Genomic DNA, 22,329 nt, shown 5'->3' with positions numbered 1-22,329 from the left:
TTAATTTAGCTAATTTTACTGGGCTGAAGTACTTCAATGTTCGCTCAGTGTACTTTTACCAAGAGAAATAACTACATTACAGACTATAACAAAACAGAACGTAAAGCTATTATTCGTGTACTCTTCACTGTATAACTTAGGGGTTAGGTTGAAGGGTTCATTGCTAACCTTGATAGAAATGCTAACCTGTTTCTATCTTCCTACATGCAGCAGCAAAATATTTATACTCTGCTAATTATTTAATTAAAAAAATAACTGCTTGGTGAGTAATACATTTTAATGAGATGGGTTTTTAACAATTGGGAAATGTCTAGAATGACAAAATTATGATAGAAGTAGCCCTGTTTCCTTCGAGCTTTCATAATAATCAAAAAGCTATGCAATTCACTTTTTCCCCACCCAGAATACATTTTCAGATCCTCTCTTCAGAGCTGCCAAAATAATGGAGCCGTGCTGATGGGAGAGGTATAGATAAGAGAAGAAATTGTGGCGACTGGCTGATTTTTCTTCATTGAGGATCTAATCACAGGGAATTGAACTTCACCTAATCAGACATTACTAGTGATTTCCTGAGATTAAGTTGTGGAACGAGCTAAGGATCTTTTTCAGAGGTCTGGAAAAACTAGAATGTCTCTCACCTGCTTGGGCGCGTTGGTATTGGCTTTACCAGGTGCTGGCAGCATTTCCTAGCATGCTAGGTCCGAAACAGTGCCATGGGTAGGAACAGCAGTGTTGGAAGGCTTCTTGGGGAGGTAAAGCACCCAAGCAGGGCTGGGGCAGGTGAGTCGAAGGAACAGGAACCATCAGTGGCAGTAGTTACACGCACATGGGTTGGTTGGACAGGCTAGAGATCGATTTTTAAATAACCAAGCAGGAAGGGAAGAAAAGAAATGTTGTAATGACAAAAAGCATAGTAAACACGATCGCTTTCTCTTGGAAATTATCTGAAAATAGTTGGCACAGTCGGTGAAAACACAAGCAAATACACATGACTGTTTCTGCAACTGCATCTATGGTATTTACGATCCCAAACAAATACATGTGGCCCTTGAAAGAACGCCCATGAAGTCTAGGATCCTGCTCCCACTCCCACTTCCCCTGCCCCCCCAGATCTGCTTAACTGAAACTCTGTGTTTGCTGGATTTTCATTCCTTTCTTATTCCACTGACATTTACTGAGCTCTCATTTCGAGCTTAGCACAGTGTCATGCTCTTCTAGGTGTGGGAACCACTGGAAAAAATCCAGGCTTTGTTGAGTTGGGCAGACCCACTGAGATCACTGTTCTTTGTGGGGGGGCATTTGCATTCGAACCATGGGTGGGTGGGTGAGCCCTCATTGCTCTGCCCCTCCTTCAATTTTGCTAGTTAAGGAACTCCTGTCATCTTGATTTTATATAAAAAATCATGGGGGAAATGTTTCTTCACCTCCCTTTAAATGCCACATTCCAACTGTATACAATATGCCTAGCATTGTTCAGATGGTAAGAAGATACATTGACATTTGGGGGGATTCCTTACCCGCCTCATTTCCTTGAGAACCAAATTCTGAAGCTCTTGCCAGCCTTACAAATGCCCAATGGAATCCCTGCTCATATGCATATTTCGGGTGCATCAGTATGTTTGTCATCTTCTCCCTGGAAACGGTTTCTCACACCCACGTTGCAAGTGTGTGATCTGTGATTATATCTCCTGCTACTTTTCCATGTCCTCTTTGCCTGGAGGGAGGGATGAGAACATGATTCAGCTTAGGGAAATGATACAAAATGTGGCTATTAAAGTGATCTTTCAAAAGAGTCCTTTTCTATGTGTGCAGTTACTATGCTGGGTGCATCCCAGGTCTTCCTTCACCTGAAACAATGGGAGTAGGTTTGAATCATGGGATCTCAGAATCACGATTTAGACAACCTGGAAGACACCAGCTCAACTGTAAGCCTGTGGCTACCATCTTATTTAATTTCAAAGGGGAACCTCTACCCTGTTTGTGGAAATTTTGAGAAAAAGGCACTTAATAACTTCTCTCAGTGATTATTTTTTTTCAGGGTTTGCAGCCTTTTCTGTAAAGAGAGCTTCTCCTTCTGCTTTGGTATTGGCTTCACAAAGCGACTCAGGGGCCCCATTATCTTATCTTAATGAGCAAGGGGAATATTGGGATGTCCTGGTTAATCAGTACTGTTGTTTTCCGTCCCTCCCAGCCCCTGGCTTGTTAGGAAGTTCCGTTTGCATCACTGAATTCTCAGACATGCTAGATCACAACAAGCATCTTTTGATGTTTAAGAATTAGTTCCTCTAAGGAACTGAAAAGCCAAAGGGCATTTTGAACATTAGCATCATAAACCAACATTTCTAATTTCTGAGGCTGTTTCTCCAGGAGTTAGCATTGCTGAGGTGGAAGACGGGCTCTGAGAGACTTCCTTTGGGAACATAATGGCCCACCCTTAAACGTCCACATTTCTGGTTAAGATCTGATTTAATATGAGATTAAATCATTAAATATGAGAGAAATAATGGTATGGAAGCATGCACATTTGTGAATAGTAGAAGGGGTTGGATAGAAATTATAAAACTTTTTTTTTTTATAAACTACAGGTAAAAGGATCAGAAATCAACAGTATTAAAATGACACTATCAAACTATACACTTACTACCTCTGAATTTCCCTGTGTAGAAATTCTACCTCAGTTTTTAAATTCAGAGTTTTAAAAAGATTTTTGAAGGAAAGATAAAGGGGAAAACAGTTCAGGAAGGTCAAATTTATGATGTGGTGTAAGCTTGTGGTTAAAATTAATATGGAGAATTACTAGTGCCATATCGTTTCGTGAAAGACGGAGTAGAGAACAATCAAGAATCTTTGGACACATTTGGTAAGGAGTAAAGTTGAAAAGGAAAGAGCAAAGATGTATTACGAAGACAAAAGAAATTTTATAGAAAAGAAGGAGACAGTTCCTTAGGGAAGATTAGAATGGAGGATTGTTTTAAAATTTTCAGAGTTCTGTTAATGATGTGGTTAGGAGCAGTGGGTATTGGGGATGTGGTGGAACTCTAAGTAGGAGAAAGCACAATGTAGGAAAGTGGTGTGGATGAAGGGAAGAGAACTGCTTTACATTACCTTCAGGCATGTGTGTTTGTATGTAAATGCCTTTGTCATAAAAGAGCAAAAGTTGAAAAAAGAATGAAAAAGTAAATATTTTTTATAACTCAAGTTGGGACATTAGAAAAGAGTTTATTTTCTAGGTTTTTTTGGTTTTTTTTTTTAGTTGCTTTTGTTGATGATTTAATTCTGAATGACTGACTGGGGAAAGGGATAGAAAACTTGCGTTAGTAAGGAACTGATTATAGGATAGCAGCACGTGGCAGTGTGGTTGTCTAAATAATGGCTCCCAAAGATGTCCACATCCTAATCCCCATGTATTTTTGGTACCTTACCTTGTTACCTTATGTTACCTTGTATGGCAAAAGGGACTTTGCAGATGTGTTTAAGGATCTTGAGATGAAAGGCTTATCCTGGATTATCTGGGCAGGCCCTCAATGTATGGGTCTAAAGAGGGAGATAGTAGATCTGAGGAGAAGCATAAGATATGACAATGGAAGCAAGAGATTGGAATGATGCAGAGAAGGGGCCAGGAACCAAGGAATGCAGAGAACCTCTAGAAGCTGGAAAAGGCAAGGAAACAGATTCTCCCCTACAGCCTCCAATAAGGAACAACCTTGTTAACACCTTCATTTTAGCACAGTGTATCAGAGTTCAGACTTCTAACCTGCAGAACAATAAGAGAATAAATTTGCATTGTTTTAAGCTGTTAAATTTGTTAGAGCAGCAATAGGAAACATACTGGTAGTAATTTGTAGATAGTATTAAGTGTAATTATCTTTTACAATGAATGTCTATGAGCCTTTCTTCAATTCTAAGCTTTAAAATTGCCACAGATTTCTAAAGATTTCAGTTCTGTGTTGTTACGTTCTATGGATTGAGAAATTCAATTCTCCAAGTTTGGAAACGTGGATATGTACTTGGTTTGAGGCTTTAATGGAAAATCTCAGTTCAGTCTCCTTCTTGTGTGTCTCCTTTATTCCTCAAACAAAACACTTCACTTCTGGTAACCAAATGTGTGTGGGTTTTTCCCCACACCAAGCAGTTCTCCATGATACCATGTAGGTGTCCTACAATTTAACTCAATTCTGACACTATATACCTGGAGATAGGGCTCAAGCCCACAGGTTAAGGGTTTTGTCTCATAAGATTGCTCCCACCCCACTTCAGATCCCAACTACAAGCAGTAGGTCCCCAGGTTACCCACAATTTCTGTCTGACTTGGCTACAGATGGGAGGTTCTCATGACCCCCTCCTCAGGTTTGATTTGCTGGAGTGGTTCACAGAACTCAGGGATATACTTACTTGGGTTTACCAGGCCGTATCTTGTTGTGGTTTTGGTTTGCATTTCCTGATGATTAGTGATATTGAGCATCTTTTCATGTGCCTGTTGGCCATCTGTGTGTCATCTTTGGAAAAATGTCTATTCAGGTCCTCTGCCCATTTTTTAATCAGGTTGTTTGTCCTTTTGATGTTGAGTTATATGAGTTCTTTGTATATTTTGGATATTAACCCCTTGTCAGATGTACTATTAACAAATATCTTCTCCCATTCAGTAGGCTGTCTTTTGTTTTGTTGTGCAAAAGCTTTTTAGTTTGATGTAGTCCCATTTGTTTAGTTTTGCTTTCGTTTCCCTTGCCTGAGGAGCCATATCCAAGCAAAGTACTGCTAAGGTCGATGTCAAAGAGCGTACTGCCTATGTTTTCTTCTAGGAGTTTTAAGGTTTCGGGTCTTACATTTAAGTCTTTCATACATTTTAAGTTCATCTTTGTATATGTGTGGGAGAGTTGCCTTTTTGCCATTTTAATTACAGTGTCTCTCAGTGTGGACTTCTTTGGATTCATCTTGTTCAGGACCCTCTGTGCTTCCTGGACTTGGATATCTGTTTCCTTTGATAGATTAAGGACGTTTTCAGCTATTATTTCTTCAAAGAAGTGCTCTGCCCCTTTCTCTCTCTCTTCTCCTTCTGGGACCCCTATAATGCAAATGTTAGTATGCTTGATGTTGTCTCAGAAGTCCCTTAAGCTATCCTCATTTTTTAAAATCCTTTTTTCTGTTCAGCTTGGGTGATTTTTACTACTCTGTCTTCCAGGTCACTGATCTGTTCCTCTGCATCATCTACTACTGATTCCTTCTAGTGTATTTTTTCTTTCCGCTATTGTATTCTTCAGCTTTGTTTGGTTCTTTATGTTTTCTAACCCTTTGTTAAAATTCTCACTGTGTTCATCCATTCTTCTCTTGAGTTTATTGATCTCATGATCATTACCTTTAACCCTTTATTTGGTAGCTTGCTTTTGCCCCTTTTTAAAGTTTTTCTTTTTTCTGAGGTTATGTCTTGTTCCTGCATTTGGAACATATTCCTCTGTTGCCTCATTTTACCTAATTCTCTGTGTTTATGTCTATGTGTTAGGTAGGTTAGTTGTTTCCTGATCTTGGAAAAATGGTATTATGTAAGAGACGTCCTATGAGGTCCAATAGCACACTCCCCTCTTGTCACTGGAGCTATTTACTCTATGGGTGCCCTCTGTGTGGGCTGCATGCACCCTTCTGTTGTGACAGGCCAACCACTGTGGATGTACTGGTAGGTGGGCCTAGCCCCAGCACAATTGGCTGCCAGACCCTGCCTTTGTAAGATGGCTGTTAGCCTGCCCAGGAGGACCCAGGGCTTGTGCTGGCCTGCTGGTGGGCACATACTCCCCTAGCACTAATAGGCCAGAGAGAGGACTCCAGAATGGCACTTGCCAGTACCAATGTCCTCATGGTAGAACAGACCCCCCAAAATGGCTCCTGCCAGTGTCTGTGTCCCCAGGGGGAGTCCCAGTTACCTCCTTCCTCTCCAGGAGGCTCTCCATGACCAACAAATGGGTTTTCCCAGGCTGCATTCAAATTACTGCATCTTTGCTGGCACTCAGAGCAAATGATATTTCATGTGCATCCTTTAAGCACAGAGTCTATGTTTCCTGTGTTGCACCAACTCTCCTGTACTCAAGTCCCACTGGTCTTCAATGCCAGACATTCTGGAGGCTTGTCTTCTCAGTGCAGGACCCCCAAGCTGGGGAGCTCAATGTGGTGCTCAGACCTCTCACTCTTTGGGAAGAACCTCTGCAACTGTGATTATCCTCCTGTTTGTGGGTCATCTACCTGAGGGTAAGGATTTTGACTATACATCATCTCCATCCCTCCTACCCATCTGTGGTTCCTTCTTTTTTTCCTTTTTAATTTTATTTATTGGCTGCTTTGGGTCTTCATTGCTGTGCGTGGGCTTTTTCTAGTTGCAGCGAGCGTGAGCTAACTCTTCGTTGCAGTGAGCAGGCTTCTCATTGCGGTGGCTTCTTTTGTTGCGGAGCACAGGCTCTAGGCATGTGGGCTTCAGCAGTTGTGGCACACGGGCTCAGTAGGTTGTGGCTCACGGGCTCTAGAGCGCAAGCTCAGTAGTTGTGGCCCGTGGGCTTAGTTGGTCTGTGGCATGTGGGGTCTTCCCGGACTAGGAATTGAACCCATGTCTCTTGCATTGGCAGGCGAATTCTTAACCACTGTGCCACCAGGGAAGTCCCATGGTTCCTTCTTTATATCTTTAGTTACGGAAAAACTTTTATGCTAGTCTTTAAGTTGTTCTCATAGATTGTTGCTCTGTAAATAGTTGTAATTTTGGTGTTCTTTTGGGAGGAGGTGAGTTCAGGTTCTTCCTACTCCACCATCTTGACTACTGATACTACCTTGCTCTTCTTTTATTAAAGAAAAGAATTGAGTATCTTTTCGTATGAATATTAGCTATTTGTTTTTATTTTTGCCTGTGGGTCTTTGTGGAGTTTTTTTGGCTATACAAAAATGTATACATTTCTATAATTGGATCATCCATATTTTCTTAATAGTTTCTACATTTCATGTCTTAGAAATTAGGGTTGCTAAATTTAGCAAACTAAAATACAAGAAACCCAGTTAAACTTTAATTTCTGATAAACAATGAATAATTTCTTAGTATAAGTAAGTCCAGTATAATATTTGGGACATACTTATATCAAAAAACCCCATTACAAAGACCTTTGTTTTTCTCATTCCAAGGTTTGGTTTTTTTTTTTTTTTTGCGGTACGTGGGCCTCCCACTGTTGTGGCCTCTCCCTTTGCGGAGCACAGGTTCCGGACGCGCAGGCTCAACGGCCATGGCTCACGGGCCTAGCCGCTCCGCGGCATGTGGGATCTTCCCGGACCAGGGCAAGAACCCATGTCGCCTGCATTGGCAGGCGGACTCTCAACTACTGCGCCACCAGGGAAGACCCCCAAGGTTATTTTTAAACATTCAGTTGTTCTTCTAGAACATTCACAGTTTGTTTTTTACAATTAAGTTTCTGATCCATCTGGATTTTTTCCTTTTTTTTCTTTGGTGAAAAGAATAAGATGGGGAACGATTGCTTTTTCCCCAAATGATCAGTATTGTCCCAGCACAATTTATTGAACAACCCATCTTTCCCACTGATTTAAAATAGTATTAGATTTTCACTTTAAAAACTAAGTAGGGTACACAAGGTGAGAACTATTATGGAATAACCTGTCTCAAATAGAATGTAGATGTCTTCTTTTCTCTAGTTTATTTCTGTTTAAACCTTAAATATTAGCATTTTGCCCAGAAAACACTTACAACCCTATGTGAAATAAGTAACTTACCTGGTAACTCAGAGACCCACAAACCAAATTACCCCGAAGAACAGCTTTTCTTAAGAAAAACTCAGAGGAATTGCTGGGTCAAAACAGTCATCCACTTTACAAAATCCTCCTCTTCTTTGATGCCGCCAGGGAGCTGAAAGTCATGCTCTCCAGCAGTCACAGTCACGGATACAGGTGACTCTTCCTGAGCAGCTCACAGAGGTGGGTGGAAGAGGAAAGGATTTCATGCAAATTTAATGCAGTCTTAGGTCTGCCTTAGAGACTATCTAGATAGTTTAAAATTTTTTTCCATTTTTTTTAATGGAACAAAAACAGGATTTATAATTATGCCAAGCTGAATCTAGGATAAAATTGATTCATTGATTTGCCTTTTTTAAAGACAAAAAGTCATAAGCATGCTCCTGGTTTTCAGGTCTTAGCAATAATCCCTCTTTTTTTCCTGAAAACTCAGGAGAGATTTTCTCAGGCACGGATTATCCGTAATGGGCCCATTACCTCAGGGTTCTTAGACTCAGGCTGGGGAAGCAGACAGATGTATAGAAAATAATTACTACACAGTGTGGATAAGAACTTAAAAGAAGTTTTTTACTCTGGGAGCACAAAGCTGCCATGGTTTTCCCAGGCCTCTGCTTTAGAAGAGCTGGGTTGAGACAGCTGCTTGTCTGGGCTGCATCTGTAGAGACAACCGTCCTAATCAGTAGGAAAATGTTTGCTAAATAAGCCCAACCACTATAGTAATTTAATGTTGTTAAATGATGGCTTGGGATAAATTTAGGGGATATTTGTGTTCCTAGCCAAGGGACTAGTGTTATTGATTTTTTTCCCTTGCTTGTCTCTATCCGAGGTGCATATGTTAGAATTGAAAGTACAGTTGACCCTTAAACAACACATGTTTGAACTGCACAGGTCCACTTATACATGGGCTTTTCTTCATTAAATACTATGGTACCATAGTTTTGAGGTTGGTTGAATCCATGGATGCAGAACTTGGGATACGAATGGCTTACTGTAAAGTTATATGCAGATTTTTGACTGTGTAGAGATCGGTCCGGTCCCCCTAACCCCCAACTTGTTCGGGGGCAACTGTAATCATTAGCTCGTTAAACCTATTCTCTTTCTTAACACTGTTACACTGTTAGCCACTGTTATGGCTACAAGGGGCAAAGGAGGCTGAGGGGAATGAGGATATCTATACCAAAAGGAACTTTAATTTGATCAAAAGAATTTCCTATGACTTCAACCTGGCAGTCTTAGACTGAAGAAGACATTTGTAGGAGATATGTTACTGCCAACATTTTAAAATCATTTTCTGAGTTGTGAGCCCCAAATTTGTAATGACAGTCGTCAACATTACCACTCCTTATGGAATATTGAATACTCACTATTAGGCAGCCATCTGCCTACACACCTTGCATGCATTATCTCATTTACTCCTCAGGAGAACCCTATAACGTAGGTATTATTATCCCCATTTTACAGATGAAAGATTAGGACTCAGGGATTAAATACTTTTCTTTAGATCATGTAGTTAGCAAGTTGTAAAGCCCATATTTAAACCCAGGTTCGTCTAACTCAAGTTCATGTTCTGAAATACTGTCCTACACTTCCAAGACTTAGAACTTTCCATCAGGGTGGACTTAAAGTATAACCTTTCCTATTTATAATTAATTTAACCCTTTATTGCTCCAAATATCATACCTGCCGGTTTTGCTCAATGCAAATTTCTCTTTCTGGAAACTGCAAGTTTGGGGCTCGATTTAATTTCCTCCATGAAGAACAGGCAAGCTTGAGGAACAACTCTTATACAATTAAACATTACTACTCTGAGTTCACCTAATTGGAGAAAATAGCTAAGAAAATGTAAGGATGTTTATAACATTTATAGACCTATAATCAGCCTTTCATCCACAGATAGGTGCCATCTATGGAGCAAAGCCATGATGTTGATAGAGTACCTCCCAAGCTTTTAAAAGCCCTTATCACAATATCATTGTTGGAGTCACGTGGACAGAAATGGGCTCACCATAGAGCAAATCACCATAAAGAATACTGCAAAGGGTCTCTGTGTTCTGGTCCCTGGTTCCTACTGTAATTTATAGAAATAACTTGATAACTAGGTTAGCTGTTAGGTGCCTTCCTGTGATCATATAAGAAGGTAAACATTCTTTTCTCCTCTCTTGGCAAGTTCTTATGATTGCTTCAAACAGCAACTAAACAAACACATTAGTTAATTACTCTCAGTAAGGACAGCTCAATTATGCCAAAACCAAATTAAATGTTTTTATCAGCTAATCTTCAGCTTCTGTCAGTAGAAGAAAAATCTTTTAAAAACCATGACAGTAGATCAAATCAGTTTCTTCATGGGGTGCATTTTAATTCAGTCTCCTTCTAGAAAGTGCGTAGCATAGAGTCTTGCTGAAAACTTTCAAGAGCTCTCTGAAGCCCGACTCCAGGCAGACAAAATTATCTGTGTGAGATATCATTTTGTCACTTCCACGTCAGAATCTAACCTGACAGAAGACTCTCCTTTCAACCAATAACAGAGACTGCTCCTTAGTGATTTCAGTCTTGAACCATTTGCTCTTCAGTTATTGTGAAAAACTGGGCTGATACATTTGATATTTAAAAAGCATTATTGGTAGGGTTGTGGGCATGAGTGACAGAGAGGGATTACAAGGGAGTACAAAGAAACTTTTCTGGTGATGGACATGTTTACCGTCTTCATTATGATGATGGTTTCACAAGTGTATACATGTGTCAGACTCATCAAATTGTATACTTTAAGTGCATGCAATTTGTTGTATATCAATTGTAGCTCAGTAAAGCTGGGAAAAAAATAAAAAGCATTGTTTAGGTCAGGTATTCCCAGATGTGAGTAATCGTCAGCCTTGCCTGAAAACTTATTTAAAACCTCAGTAGAATTGAGACCTTGGAATCAGTATTTGAAAACCCCTCACATGGTTTCATTAACCAGCTTTGTAAAACTGCTATTAAGGGCCTTTAAATGTGTTACACAGATTGCTTTATGTAAGAACACATACAACCTAATTTATGGAGTTTAGCCCTAGCAAAAAGTTCGATCTGGTGAATTGGCATGCTTCCTTTTTTTAATATGGCAGCTGTGTAACTCATCTCTGTTCTTTTTTTCCTTGGGCACTGGGATGCTCAGAGGTAAGTTGCACTTATGCTTAAGGTAGGAGCTTTTCTTAGCCTGGGATTTCTATATTATCCCCATCCTAATCACATTGTATTTATTCTTTACCGTCAGTTTAAGGGTTTTATTGTACTTAAGTTTTTTGTTTTTATTTTTATCTATTTCAGATTCTTTTTAAAAGTAGGTCATGTTACAAATAATAAACAAGATTTAGAGCAGGAATAGATAGCACCTATTCAGAAGGTTCAGAGGATGAAATCATTACCTTTTTTATGTCATTTGGCTATGCTGCTATACCAGAGGCCTGGCATATTGGACTGATATTATGCCTGCAGAATTATTATATGATTGTGATAATGACGAGGCATTTACAGACTTTAAAATGAGATTTCATCAAAACACATAAGTGCAATTTCTGGTAATGATACAGCATATTCTTTCTCATAGAAATTGGGTAAAGCTTGACAATTAAAAACGTTTCCAGTGTTTATTGTATACCTGATGTGTAAATGTACATAATTGACACATGTCTGTTCTAAAAGTGTTTAATGAGTGCTCTAAAGATTGACAGAATTTTGCAAGATGAAATAAGTTAGAAATGTGTGAAGAAAATAAGACAAAGCATGAGGGGTCTGGTTGGCACAAAAATGTCATTATAGTCTTGCTAGAGATGGGCCAAAATTTTAACTTTCTAGCATGAAAAGGAAATTTCTCTGCTCAGATAAGAAGTACCTGTGATAATAAATCTAGAAAGATTTCTGTTTCCTATAGGATCTTTGAAGGAGATCATCTTGTCTTTTGATGGGTACAATTACCATCGTGTGATACTGGTAAATTATAATGCAGTTCAGATTTTTACACAAACTGGTTAAGATGAGTTTAAGAAATTTTCCAGTCCATTAAAAAAATAGGTCGCCATTTCCTCTCCCTGTTAGCCATCAGAACAAGCATTGTGAGGAAGAAGAAATCTCCTTTGGTGAGACAAAGTCAAAGGGAATCTATTTTTTATATTGAGGATGACACACACCAAATCTTTGTCTTCTTGTCTGGTATAGCTAGGTCTGCTGCTAGCCTATGGGGTGCCTTTTTACCAATTAGGACAAAGCCCTCCCCCACCCCCGGGCAAATCTAGCATTGAGGTCTGTATTTCCACCCACTATCCCTGCTCCCATTACCAGCCCCCCTGCTGCCCTCCTGTCTTATCCCAGGGCACTTTCATGCAGTGCACATTTTTTTTAACTACTTGAATTTTTCACAGTGCTTACTAAACTTTATTATGTTTTAGAGTCACCCAAGAGCTTCTCAAAAATGCAGATTTCTGGATACCACAACCTCCAATTCTGATATAGTGAACTAGGGGTTGAAACCCAGGAGGTTGTATTACAGCAAACAGCAGAGGTGATTCAAATTTGAGAAAAGCTGGCTGAGGAGTAAATAGTACAGGTTTAAAAATCATACTCATAGGGTTTCAGATCATTATTTTAAGTTGTGTAATCTTGGGAAAACTAATCTCTCTTTGCCTCTGTTCCTTTGATTATAAAATGACAAACATTCTTCCAGCACAGGGTTACTTTAAGGATCAAGAGAGATTAAATGTCCTACCAGAGTACCTGGAGGGTAGTAAGCACTTAAAAACGCTGGCTACTGTTATCACGATATACTTTCTTTTTTTAAAATAAATTTATTTATTTTTGGCTACGTTGGGTCTTCGTTGCTGTGTGCAGGGTTTCTCTAGTTGCAGCAAGCATGGGCTACTCTTTGTTGCAGTGCACAGGCTTCTCATTGCAGTGGCTTCTCTTGTTGTGGACCAGGGGCTCTAGGTGCGTGGGCTTCAGTAGTTGTGGCACGCGGGCTCAGTGGTTGTGGCTCGCAGGCTCTAGAGTGCAGGCTCAGTAGTTGTGGTGCATGGGCTTAGTTGCTCTGAGGCATGTGGGATCTTCCTGGACCAGGGCTTGAACCCGTGTCCCCAGCATTGGCAGGCAGATTCTTAACCACTGTGCCACCAGGGAAGTCCACAGTATACTTTCAAAGCTCAACTCAGGGTAAGTCCAACCCTTAGGAAAGTATTTTTAAGGGAACCCACAGACAGCACTTACTCTTGTTTTATGATATTTGTACGCATCCCCCCTCAGGGCTTAAAAGTGTTTCTACACAACCCCAAGCAAATCTCTTGCTTACTTCTTTGAAGTCCTCAGATACAAAGTAATCATCCTTTTTTGTTTGTTTGTTTGTTGCTTATTGCCTACATCCTCATCACCATCCTGATTTTAATACATACTATTCAGATCTCATCAGGCCATTTATCTAGTTTGCCAAATGCTGAAAACAGTGATTCTTTTTGTAAAAGTTTCTCTTTAGTCCCACCATTATGGAATTATGGAAAACTGCATTCTAAGTCTACACCCCTTTGGAAATAATTTTTGCTAACCCATGTGAAATCTGCCTGGTAAAATTGCAGGAAGCTGAGGCGGAGGTGGGGTGTTCCCTTCAATTATGGCACTAAAGTCCCAGTTTGAAAGAGCCAGATTTTAATTATATCACAAGGACAATTTAGAGATTATCTCAGTAAATCCTATGACTGAATGATGGACTTAAGCATTACTCTGCAGAGAAATAAGTTTTTCCTATAGGGGAGGAAAAACTGTTTTTCCTTCTACCCCTCTTAGGTTCATTGCCCTGGGCCCTGTAAATTAGATTGACAAAAGACTGATTAACAAGAGAAAAACAGAGCAGTTTATTAACATGTGTACTGTGCATACACATGAGAGTACTCAGTGATGAGCAACTCAAAGAGGTGGTTAGAACTTGGGCTTATGCCATCTTTTTTTTAAAAAAAAGAAGGTAAGTGCTGAGTTAATAAAGTTTGTTTTTCCTCTGGTGCCATCTCTGGGCTATTAGGGTATAGAGTTGTCTCCAGTGATTAACGTCTGTCCTTCCAGGAAGAGAAAGGAGGAGAACTATCTTTACAAATTTATGTCCTGCTTTTAGGCAAATAGGGAAAGTGTGAAGAGCTCTCTTTGAAGCTGCTGCTTCTCAGTTGCCTTCAGTTCAAAATAATCCTTATGCCAAAGTGGCATATTCTGTACCCTTCATTCCCATCGAAGGAGACTGTGGGGCATCTTAGAACCGTATGAAATGGAAACAGACACTAGTTATTTTTAAAGAAACCATGTACACTTTTATATAATATTTTTACCTCAAAGAAGGCTTTTGAAGCGATTACAAATTCAACATGGCTAACTCAAGTGAATGATGTTATTTTGTCATTTGAAACATTAAAATCGAATTTTGCCCCAAGGGCTTTTTTGAGTGTGGAATGCTAAGCAGTTTCTAAATAAAACAAATATCTGGGTCCACCATTTTCCAGTTATTATTTTCTCTCCTCCTTTCACTCACACTCTTTTTTAGTAAATGTTCTTCAAACTGTGTTTCAGAAAATATGTATAATGGTTCCAACCACCCTCATCTGTGGCTATTTTCCTGGCTCAGTTGTACAATAGGGTAGTGCCCCCTTCTCTGCAGATGGGGGATATGTTCCAAGACCCCCAGTGGATGGATGCTTCAACCCATGAATAGTACCGAACCCTATATATACTATGATTTTTCCTATACATACATACCTGTGACAAACTTTAATTCATAAATTAGGCACAGTAAGAGGATATGTGAATTGCCAGGATCACCACTCTTGTGCTTTGGGGTCAATATTAAGTAAAATAAGGGTGACTTGAACACAAGCACTGCAGTATCATGACGGTGGATCTGATAGCCATGACAGCTACTACGTGACTAACAGACAGGATACGCTGGACAAAGGGATGATTCACATCCTGGGTAGGACGGAGCAGACGACAACAGATTCCATCATGATGCTCAAAATGGCACACAATTTAAAACTGATGAGTTGTTTACTTCTGGAATTTTCCGTTTAATATTTTCAGACCTCAGTTGACTCGAGGTAACTGAAACCACGGAAAGCAAAACCACAGATAAGGGGAGGGACTACTGTATTGTGGTAAAGGATTCAGCTTCAACAATAGTGACTGGAGAAGAAAGGTAAAAGAAGATGCTCACTGAAGCATTTTACTAGAAAATTAGCTGTAAAACACGTTAGTATAGAAATCACATGCAAATTCATTAAAATAGTGTCAAAAATTCAAGTCCCCCTCTGCCAACCCCCCCCTTTTTTTAAACCATTTTAGCCGCATATAAGTATATAGTCTGTGGTATTAAGTACATTCACATTATTGTACACTCTCACCCTTTGATGAAGAATCTAGTTCATCTTTGTACAAATCAATTCTGCAGGAGTAGAACTATCCAAAAAAGAAGGGGAGGGGAGGAGAGGGGAAAGAAAAGTAAGAAGGAAGGTAGGTAGGAATAAAGGTAAGAAGGAAGGGAGGGAGGAAAGTCACGCCGAGAAGCTTTCACCTTCCCTTGCACATGTAGGTAGAGGGTCTGACAGCAGTGAGCTCTCGTAGCTGGAAAAAGAACCATGGCAGTGCTGCAGGTGGGATTTCAAAGACTGGAAAATATGACTAGAGCTGTATTGTGCCCTGACTATTTTTGGACCCAGGCCTCTGCTTTTTCCCATTCAAGGCTTGAAGTCTGTTGAAATTCTGCATGGCTAACAAGGCTGCAATTGGGATGGTTTCCCCTTCGCCAGTAGCAAGCCATTACTTAGCACCATCTATGTGCAGCATAAACAGGCAATGACAAAGTCAAGGGTCTTACAGAAGCAAAGGATACGCACATTAATATATATCACAAATTAATGGTAGCACAAGTTCTGAAGACAATGTGTTGCTATAGGAATTCATAAAAAGGAGTAACTTCTGCAAGCTAGGATGATTTTTGCTTAATTGTTACAGTGACTCTGCATTCACTTAGTTCAAATTTTAACTGAAATCAAATGTCAATAAAAATCTCACTTTATGTGCAGGATTTGAAATGATATTATGCACAAAAAAGGGCAAGGATTACGTAATTTCAAAGCCAGTCTGCAAAACCGTTTTTATTAATGCTACATGATGGCTGCATTACAGGTAGAAGAGACATATCCAACATTCTTTGTCAGTCTCCTGGGAAAATAGGTCTTGAATTATGAGAGCTGTGGTTAGTGAGAGCGCCTCAGGAATACATTCCGCTGTTAAATGCACTGCTCTTGTACTCTAAAGCCTCTGATGTTCTTGAGGGCAATTGGACTGACTATTCCGCATTATTTTGGTGGAAGCATTGCTACTCTAGCATAATGGAACAGACTTTCCTGTGGCTGAAATGGAAATATCTTGCAAAATGTGAACCTCTTGTATGAAAGCTAAATTCCCAGGATCTCTCTCTAGTGGCCAAAGATGACAGATCATGGCTTGTGGAATGTATCTCATCTTCACTTCCCGTGAATGAATGAGACCAATGTTGGAATTGCAAATAGAAGCCCCACATTGATAAGATTGAGATATATTGCTAAGACTTTGCAAAATATATCAAGAAAGTGGTCAGTGGTTTAAAATGATGGCTAACCCTACCCAGAAGCATGGAAAAATGCATTAAATCCAACCATTCACTAGTCTGTTCATTATTAAAAACCTTCACAGGGTGAAGCTGAGTCGACCCGAAGACTACACCATAGGTCTTTCTGTCTAAATTCAAACAGTGACTTTAACTGACTATTTTTGTAAATTAAGATCATCTGGCAGGTACATGAAAAAATGCTCAACATCACTAATCATCAGGGAAATGCAAATCAAAACCGCAATGAGATATAACCTCATACCTGTCAGAATGGCTATTATCAAAAAGACAAAAATAGTGTTGGTGAAGATGTGGAGAAAAGGGAACCTCTGTGCACTGTTGCGGGGAATGTAAATTGGTGCAGCCACTATGGAAACAGTATGAAGCGTCCTCAAAAAATTAAAATTAGAACTACCATATGATCCAACAATTTCACTTCTGGGTATTTATCTGAAGAAAATGAAGACACTAATTTGAAAAGATGTATGTACCCACATGTTTATTGCAGCATTACTTACAATAGCCAAGACATGACAACAACCTATGTCCAACAATGGATGGATGGCTAAAGAAAATGTGATTTTACATATAAATTATATATTATATATATAAAATGGAATATTATTCAACCATAAAAAAAGAACAAAATCTTGCCATTTGTGACAACATGGATGGACCTTGAGGGTATTATGCTAAGTGAAATAAGTCCGATAGAGAAAGACAAATGTCATATGATTTCACTTATATGTGTCATATGATTTTACTTACACGTTGGAATCACATATAAATATATAAATACATTTAAACAACAACAAACTGGGCTTATAGATACAGAGATTGGATCGGTGGTTGCCAGAAGTGGAGAGTTGGAGAAGTGGGCAGAATGGGTGAAAGGGGTAAAAAACAAAACAAAACATCATTTGGGTTTGGATTTATTTGACAGTGCCAACCCGAAAGCAATTTTTCGACTGATTCAGCAGACGTTAAAAGATGCGTGAGAAAGTGGAATCTGTTAAGCAACTTAGAAGGGAGGAAAATAACAGTGTAAGAGATTGCTATACTTTTGACATTTTACATGTAAATCACATTATAAATAATATGCATCAATTACTTGATTCAAGACCTCAGAACTTTTCATAATGGATTTGAAGCACAAAGTACAGTATTTATAGTCAGCATGAAGTCTTTGCTTTCAATGATGGTTATGACCTTTGGGCCAGAAAGCAAGTTGAGCTCCGCGCTGTGAAGAGTTATGTCATGCCAAGGCAGTTGACCACTCTTTCTTTCCTATTCTCCACTGTCTTGCAGACCAGATGATGTGCTCCTGCATCGCACGCATGATGAGATTGTCCTCCTGCATTGCTTCCTCTGGCCCCTGGTGACATTTGTGGTGGGCGTTCTCATTGTGGTCCTGACCATCTGTGCCAAGAGCCTGGCAGTCAAGGCAGAAGCCATGAAGAAGCGCAAGTTCTCTTAAAGGGGAGTCGGCTTATGGGAAGCAAAGCACAGAAGCTGCACTCATCTGCACACATCTACCTGCAGAGCCTGCTTCCTGGCGCAGGAGATGGAAGGGGCTGTGAGAGGTCTCTGAGAGGCTCCCCCTCAATGATAGCAGAAACAGGCACAACCGGAAGGCTTGGAACCTCATAGATTGTTTTCCATGTGTTGTAGCGATGGCTAAAGGGTCAAGCTGTAAGGAGTATCTGTTTCAGAAAATCCAATAGAAGTTAATTTTCTTCGGGAAGTAACAGTATATAATTGTACAGTGTAGAATACAAACCATTATGATTTATGCTACTTAAAAATATTAAAAGAGAGTTGTCTGTGTTCTTTTCTATTTTCTTTTTTTATGCTTAGAACACCAGGGTTTTAAAAAAGGGTCTTACGGGTTTCATTTGATTTTGCTAGATTAAACTTTTACTTGGAGACAGGAATTCCTGCACAAGTCTTGACCTCACAATGTAATCCCCAGTTTCCACTATTAAAGAGTACCTTTTGACTCCTGCTTGAAAAAGGAAAACTGCACTGTTAACGCAGACTCCAGTCACTCCTGTGACTCTTCAGCAAGGAACCCTCAAAGATTGGGAAAACATTCTCCCCACTCGCCTTTGTTTTTCACCCGATTATTTCTTAAGAGAGGGAGATGATTCTGAACAAGGCCTGTCCTAGCTCTAAGAGGACTGTGCCTCTTTGTTCATCTGTTCAGGTTATTTTTGATGGATTTTATCTCTGTGCAGTAGAATGTACACGATGTGAAGGACACTTTTCAGCTTAGTTAAATGCTATTTTCATTTCTTTTTTCTTTTAAGTCAGAAAAAAAAATAGTCAAAATCAGTTAAACATTTTATTATATTTTCTTTGTCCTTCCTTGGATGTTTTCAGTATTAAAACGAAAATATTGCTGCAGTTGTTTCATTTGCTTGGACACACCCGGAGATGCAAGCCAGCTCACATCACTCTGCTGATGAGCTCTCTGTGCCTTTATCAAAAGTTCACTGAGGAGACCATACTTCTTTGCATCCGTTCATAAACTCAGATTGCAAGTATCAATCACAGGTCTCAGTGAATATCAAACCTACCCTATTTATTTACCATGTGGAATCAAACCTTTGTTTCGATGAGATGTACATTTTTGGTCAAGGAAAAACTGACAACATAATCTCTCTTTTGGCTTTCTTCTAATATCCTTCAGACATGCTTCTATTAGAATAAAGGCAAACTGGAACTTAAGGGCAAGCTTCCCTCAGTTATTTGGGCAGCATTCTAAGAAAGATACGTATTGGTGGAATGATGATTTCCTGACTTTAATCCACATACCAATGTTTTCTTAATTCTAGAACGCAAGAAACTGAGTGAGCCATTGTCTTCTGTGGAAGACTAGGGTGTTGGGTGATATTTTTATTCCAATCCAAGTGTTACAGATTTCACTGTGAAAAAGGCCTTGAACACACTATTTATGACATCCTTTGAGGCAGCTACAGTGCCTTGACTTCAATCCCAGTTTTCTGTTGCAGCATCCCTGTTGTCTTAGCAACACAGTGAACCATTCTGAAGCACAGAGTAACACGAAACTGGGAATCAGAGAAAGTCACCTTTGCATCACATTGTGAGAGATAAAGTCTACTTTATCCATTTTTATCTTAACCCAATAATCTGTGATTAAGTGATTACAGGGAGTAGATAAAAATAGTGCATCAACATTTGTGTTGGTAAAAAGGGAAGGTGATATATATTGATGAGTTTTTATTTACCAGTTTTTTACTCATCCATTTATATTAACTAAATGCTTCCATTTAGGCTCAAAGAGTATACCTGATTATATTCTGTAGGCTGATTTTTTGGAAAGAAGGAGAAGCATGCTGAATGACTGAGGTCACATATAGTTTTAAGGTCTTCCTTCCTTGTAGCCAGTTAAATTTGAGGTTCTTTATTATACTTATCATTAAAGATAGAGTTTGAAGGAACAAGAAGGCATTTTTAAGATCATAGATGGTAAAGAAGTTTAACTTCTTAATATTTTAATTTTCTTTTTTATATAAGCAAGGAAATGGTATAAGCTGCTAGAACAGAAACCCCAAAATATGATGACTCATGTAAGATAGGAGTTGATTTCTTTCTCATAGAGCAATCCAGAGGTAGTTGAGAAGTCCAGGACAGGGAGGGTAGCCTCTGTTTCATAAGGTAACCAAGGGATCTAGAATCTGTCTACCTTGTTGTCCTCTCATTACCAAATGTGTTATTCTTCCCATAGTCAAAGCTGGCTCAAAGAAGCACAGCCAATTTGTAGCCTGTGAAAAGAGAGGAGTTTGGGAGCTAGCTATTCCCTTTTAAGGAAGCTCCACCCATCACTGTACTCAGAGTCCATTCGTCAATACTGACTACATAACTATACCTGGCTTCAAGGACTGCTGGAACATGTTATCTCCAGCTAGATGGACATATGTCCTACTAAAACTCCGGGGGAAAAAAAAAAGAGAGTGAATACTACAGTAAAAGACAGGAATGATGGGCAGCTGTCCATGGCCGGTGCCATGATGAACATCTGAGCAGGGATGACAAAGATCTCTTGCCCTGGCAGGATATACAGTCCTTGGTAAGACTTTGCTCTCTGGGAAGAACTCCCTTGACCACTGCCTTCTGTGGCCTCTAATTGACTTCCAGGAAATTCTTGCTCTTCAGATTACGTAGCCACGTACGAAACTTTTGGGAGGCGTCACAGGTTTTGCAGGCCCCTGCCTGCTGGTGGAGATTTGTAGACCTAGATTTCTTTAGAGACTGAACAAATGTAGATTTTTATAGTTTATAGGATTGTTGTTTAATTGACTGTTGTACGGAGTCTGACTCCATTTTCGATGTTTGACTGATAACAGCTTTTCCTTTCTGCTCCCCATTCCCTTTCCCCTTCTGTTCCACATCTGGGCAAGCTGATTAGAGAGCCTGGGTACCCCCTGCTTTGGACTGGCTGGGAAGTTCAAACCACACAAACCCTGGCCTGCTCGCAGGAAACCTCTCCCTGCCCCACACCCTAAGAATAATAAAAGCCAAGCGAGTCAAGTCATTTTTGGATCTACTCGGGAACTGCCCCACTCTCCCAGAAAGTGTCATTCATTATGTGAATAATAAACCTTTTCATACCCTCTTGATGTGTGTGTGGTTATTAGTCTCAACACCCAAACCAAATTTTGGGTAACGGGGTCCATCTGGCCTCTGAGGGGTGCTTACAACATTGGTGATAAAATTTCATCAAAACATGGTTTTTGGTCTTTTTGCTTTCAGTTTTGTTAGTTCAGATGAAAGTATTCACAGCCAAAGGGCTACTCTCATTATATCTGCAGTTCTTAAGGTAGCAGCATCTTATTTACTGTGTCTGTGCTTGGCCCTTATTTCCAGCCCTTAATCGAGTGGCAGCCACTTTGAAGCCTTCTAGAAAAGTGGGTTTAAGTAAGAATGCAGTGTCCTTTAGCTGGTCTTTTCTGCTCAGCTGACTTCCGTTGTCCCCCCAGTAGTACTTAATGGAGACTTTTGAGAAAAAGTGCATAATAATCTGCTGTTTGGAGTGTAGAAGCCGTAGGGCTACAGGGTATAGGCCCAGCTCTTGTCACAAAGCTGAGTTACCTAGTTGTAACTAGTTTTTCTTGTTTCACTATTTCTCACGGTTCCTCACTATAAAAAACATCATAGCTCTGCTTTTTTCTAACTACTTTCCCCATAGCTACATGTCTGCCTTTCAAGTTGCTAGTGCCAGTTTTACCTAATGGTTAGTCAAAGCGTAACAAGGGTCTCTAGTTTTCCATCTTGCAGTATCTGTTTCCTTGCTGCCTGGCAACAATGCAAAGCCACATATTTTAGACTCTTGTTATGATGGGGATATAATTTACATTGTCTTTTTCTGAATGGTCTCATCTGATGATCTCAGCTGGTGATTCCCAGATCTATTATCTCCTGCCCTTACCTGTTTCGAGCTCTGAATGTATTTGCAATAGCTTGGATGCATTCTTTTTTTTTTTTTTTTTAACATCTTTATTGGAGCATAATTGCCTCACAATGGTGTGCTAGTTTCTGCTCTACAACAAAGTGAATCAGTTATATATATATACATATGTTCCCATATCTCTTCCCTCTTGCGTCTCCCTCCCTCCCACCCTCCCTATCCCACCCTTCCAGGTGGTCACAAACCACCTAGCTGATCTCCCTGTGCTATGCAGCTACTTCCCACCAGCCATCCATTTTACGTTTGGTAGTGTATACATGTCCATGCAACCCTCCCACTCCGTCACAGCTCACCGTTTCCCCTCTCTACATCCCCAAGTCCATGCTCTAGCAGGTCTGTGTCTTCACTCCCGTCTGATGCATTTTTAGGTCTCTTTCTCAAGTGTAGTGATGGGCAGACAATGCAATGACGATAAGTAATGGGA

The 22,329-nt window shown here is 39.9% G+C and overlaps 1 protein-coding gene across 1 annotated transcript in view; it reads left to right on the top strand.

The window, feature by feature from the left end:
- KCNMB4 (potassium calcium-activated channel subfamily M regulatory beta subunit 4) overlaps positions 1-21,055 on the top strand; it is a 64,109-nt gene extending 43,054 nt beyond the window's left edge. Inside the window, exon 3 of the mRNA XM_032645141.1 lies at positions 17,723-21,055. Coding sequence (XP_032501032.1) covers positions 17,723-17,891 — 169 coding nt within the window. The 3' untranslated portion in view covers positions 17,892-21,055. The remainder of the gene's footprint in view (positions 1-17,722) is intronic.
- Positions 21,056-22,329: the final 1,274 nt, after the last annotated feature.

Source organism: Phocoena sinus, chromosome 10 (assembly GCF_008692025.1).
Source record: "Phocoena sinus isolate mPhoSin1 chromosome 10, mPhoSin1.pri, whole genome shotgun sequence".
Lineage (NCBI taxonomy): Eukaryota > Metazoa > Chordata > Mammalia > Artiodactyla > Phocoenidae > Phocoena > Phocoena sinus.
The sequence above is the reverse complement of the archived record's forward strand: the minus strand, read 5'-3'. Positions and strand labels throughout refer to the sequence as shown.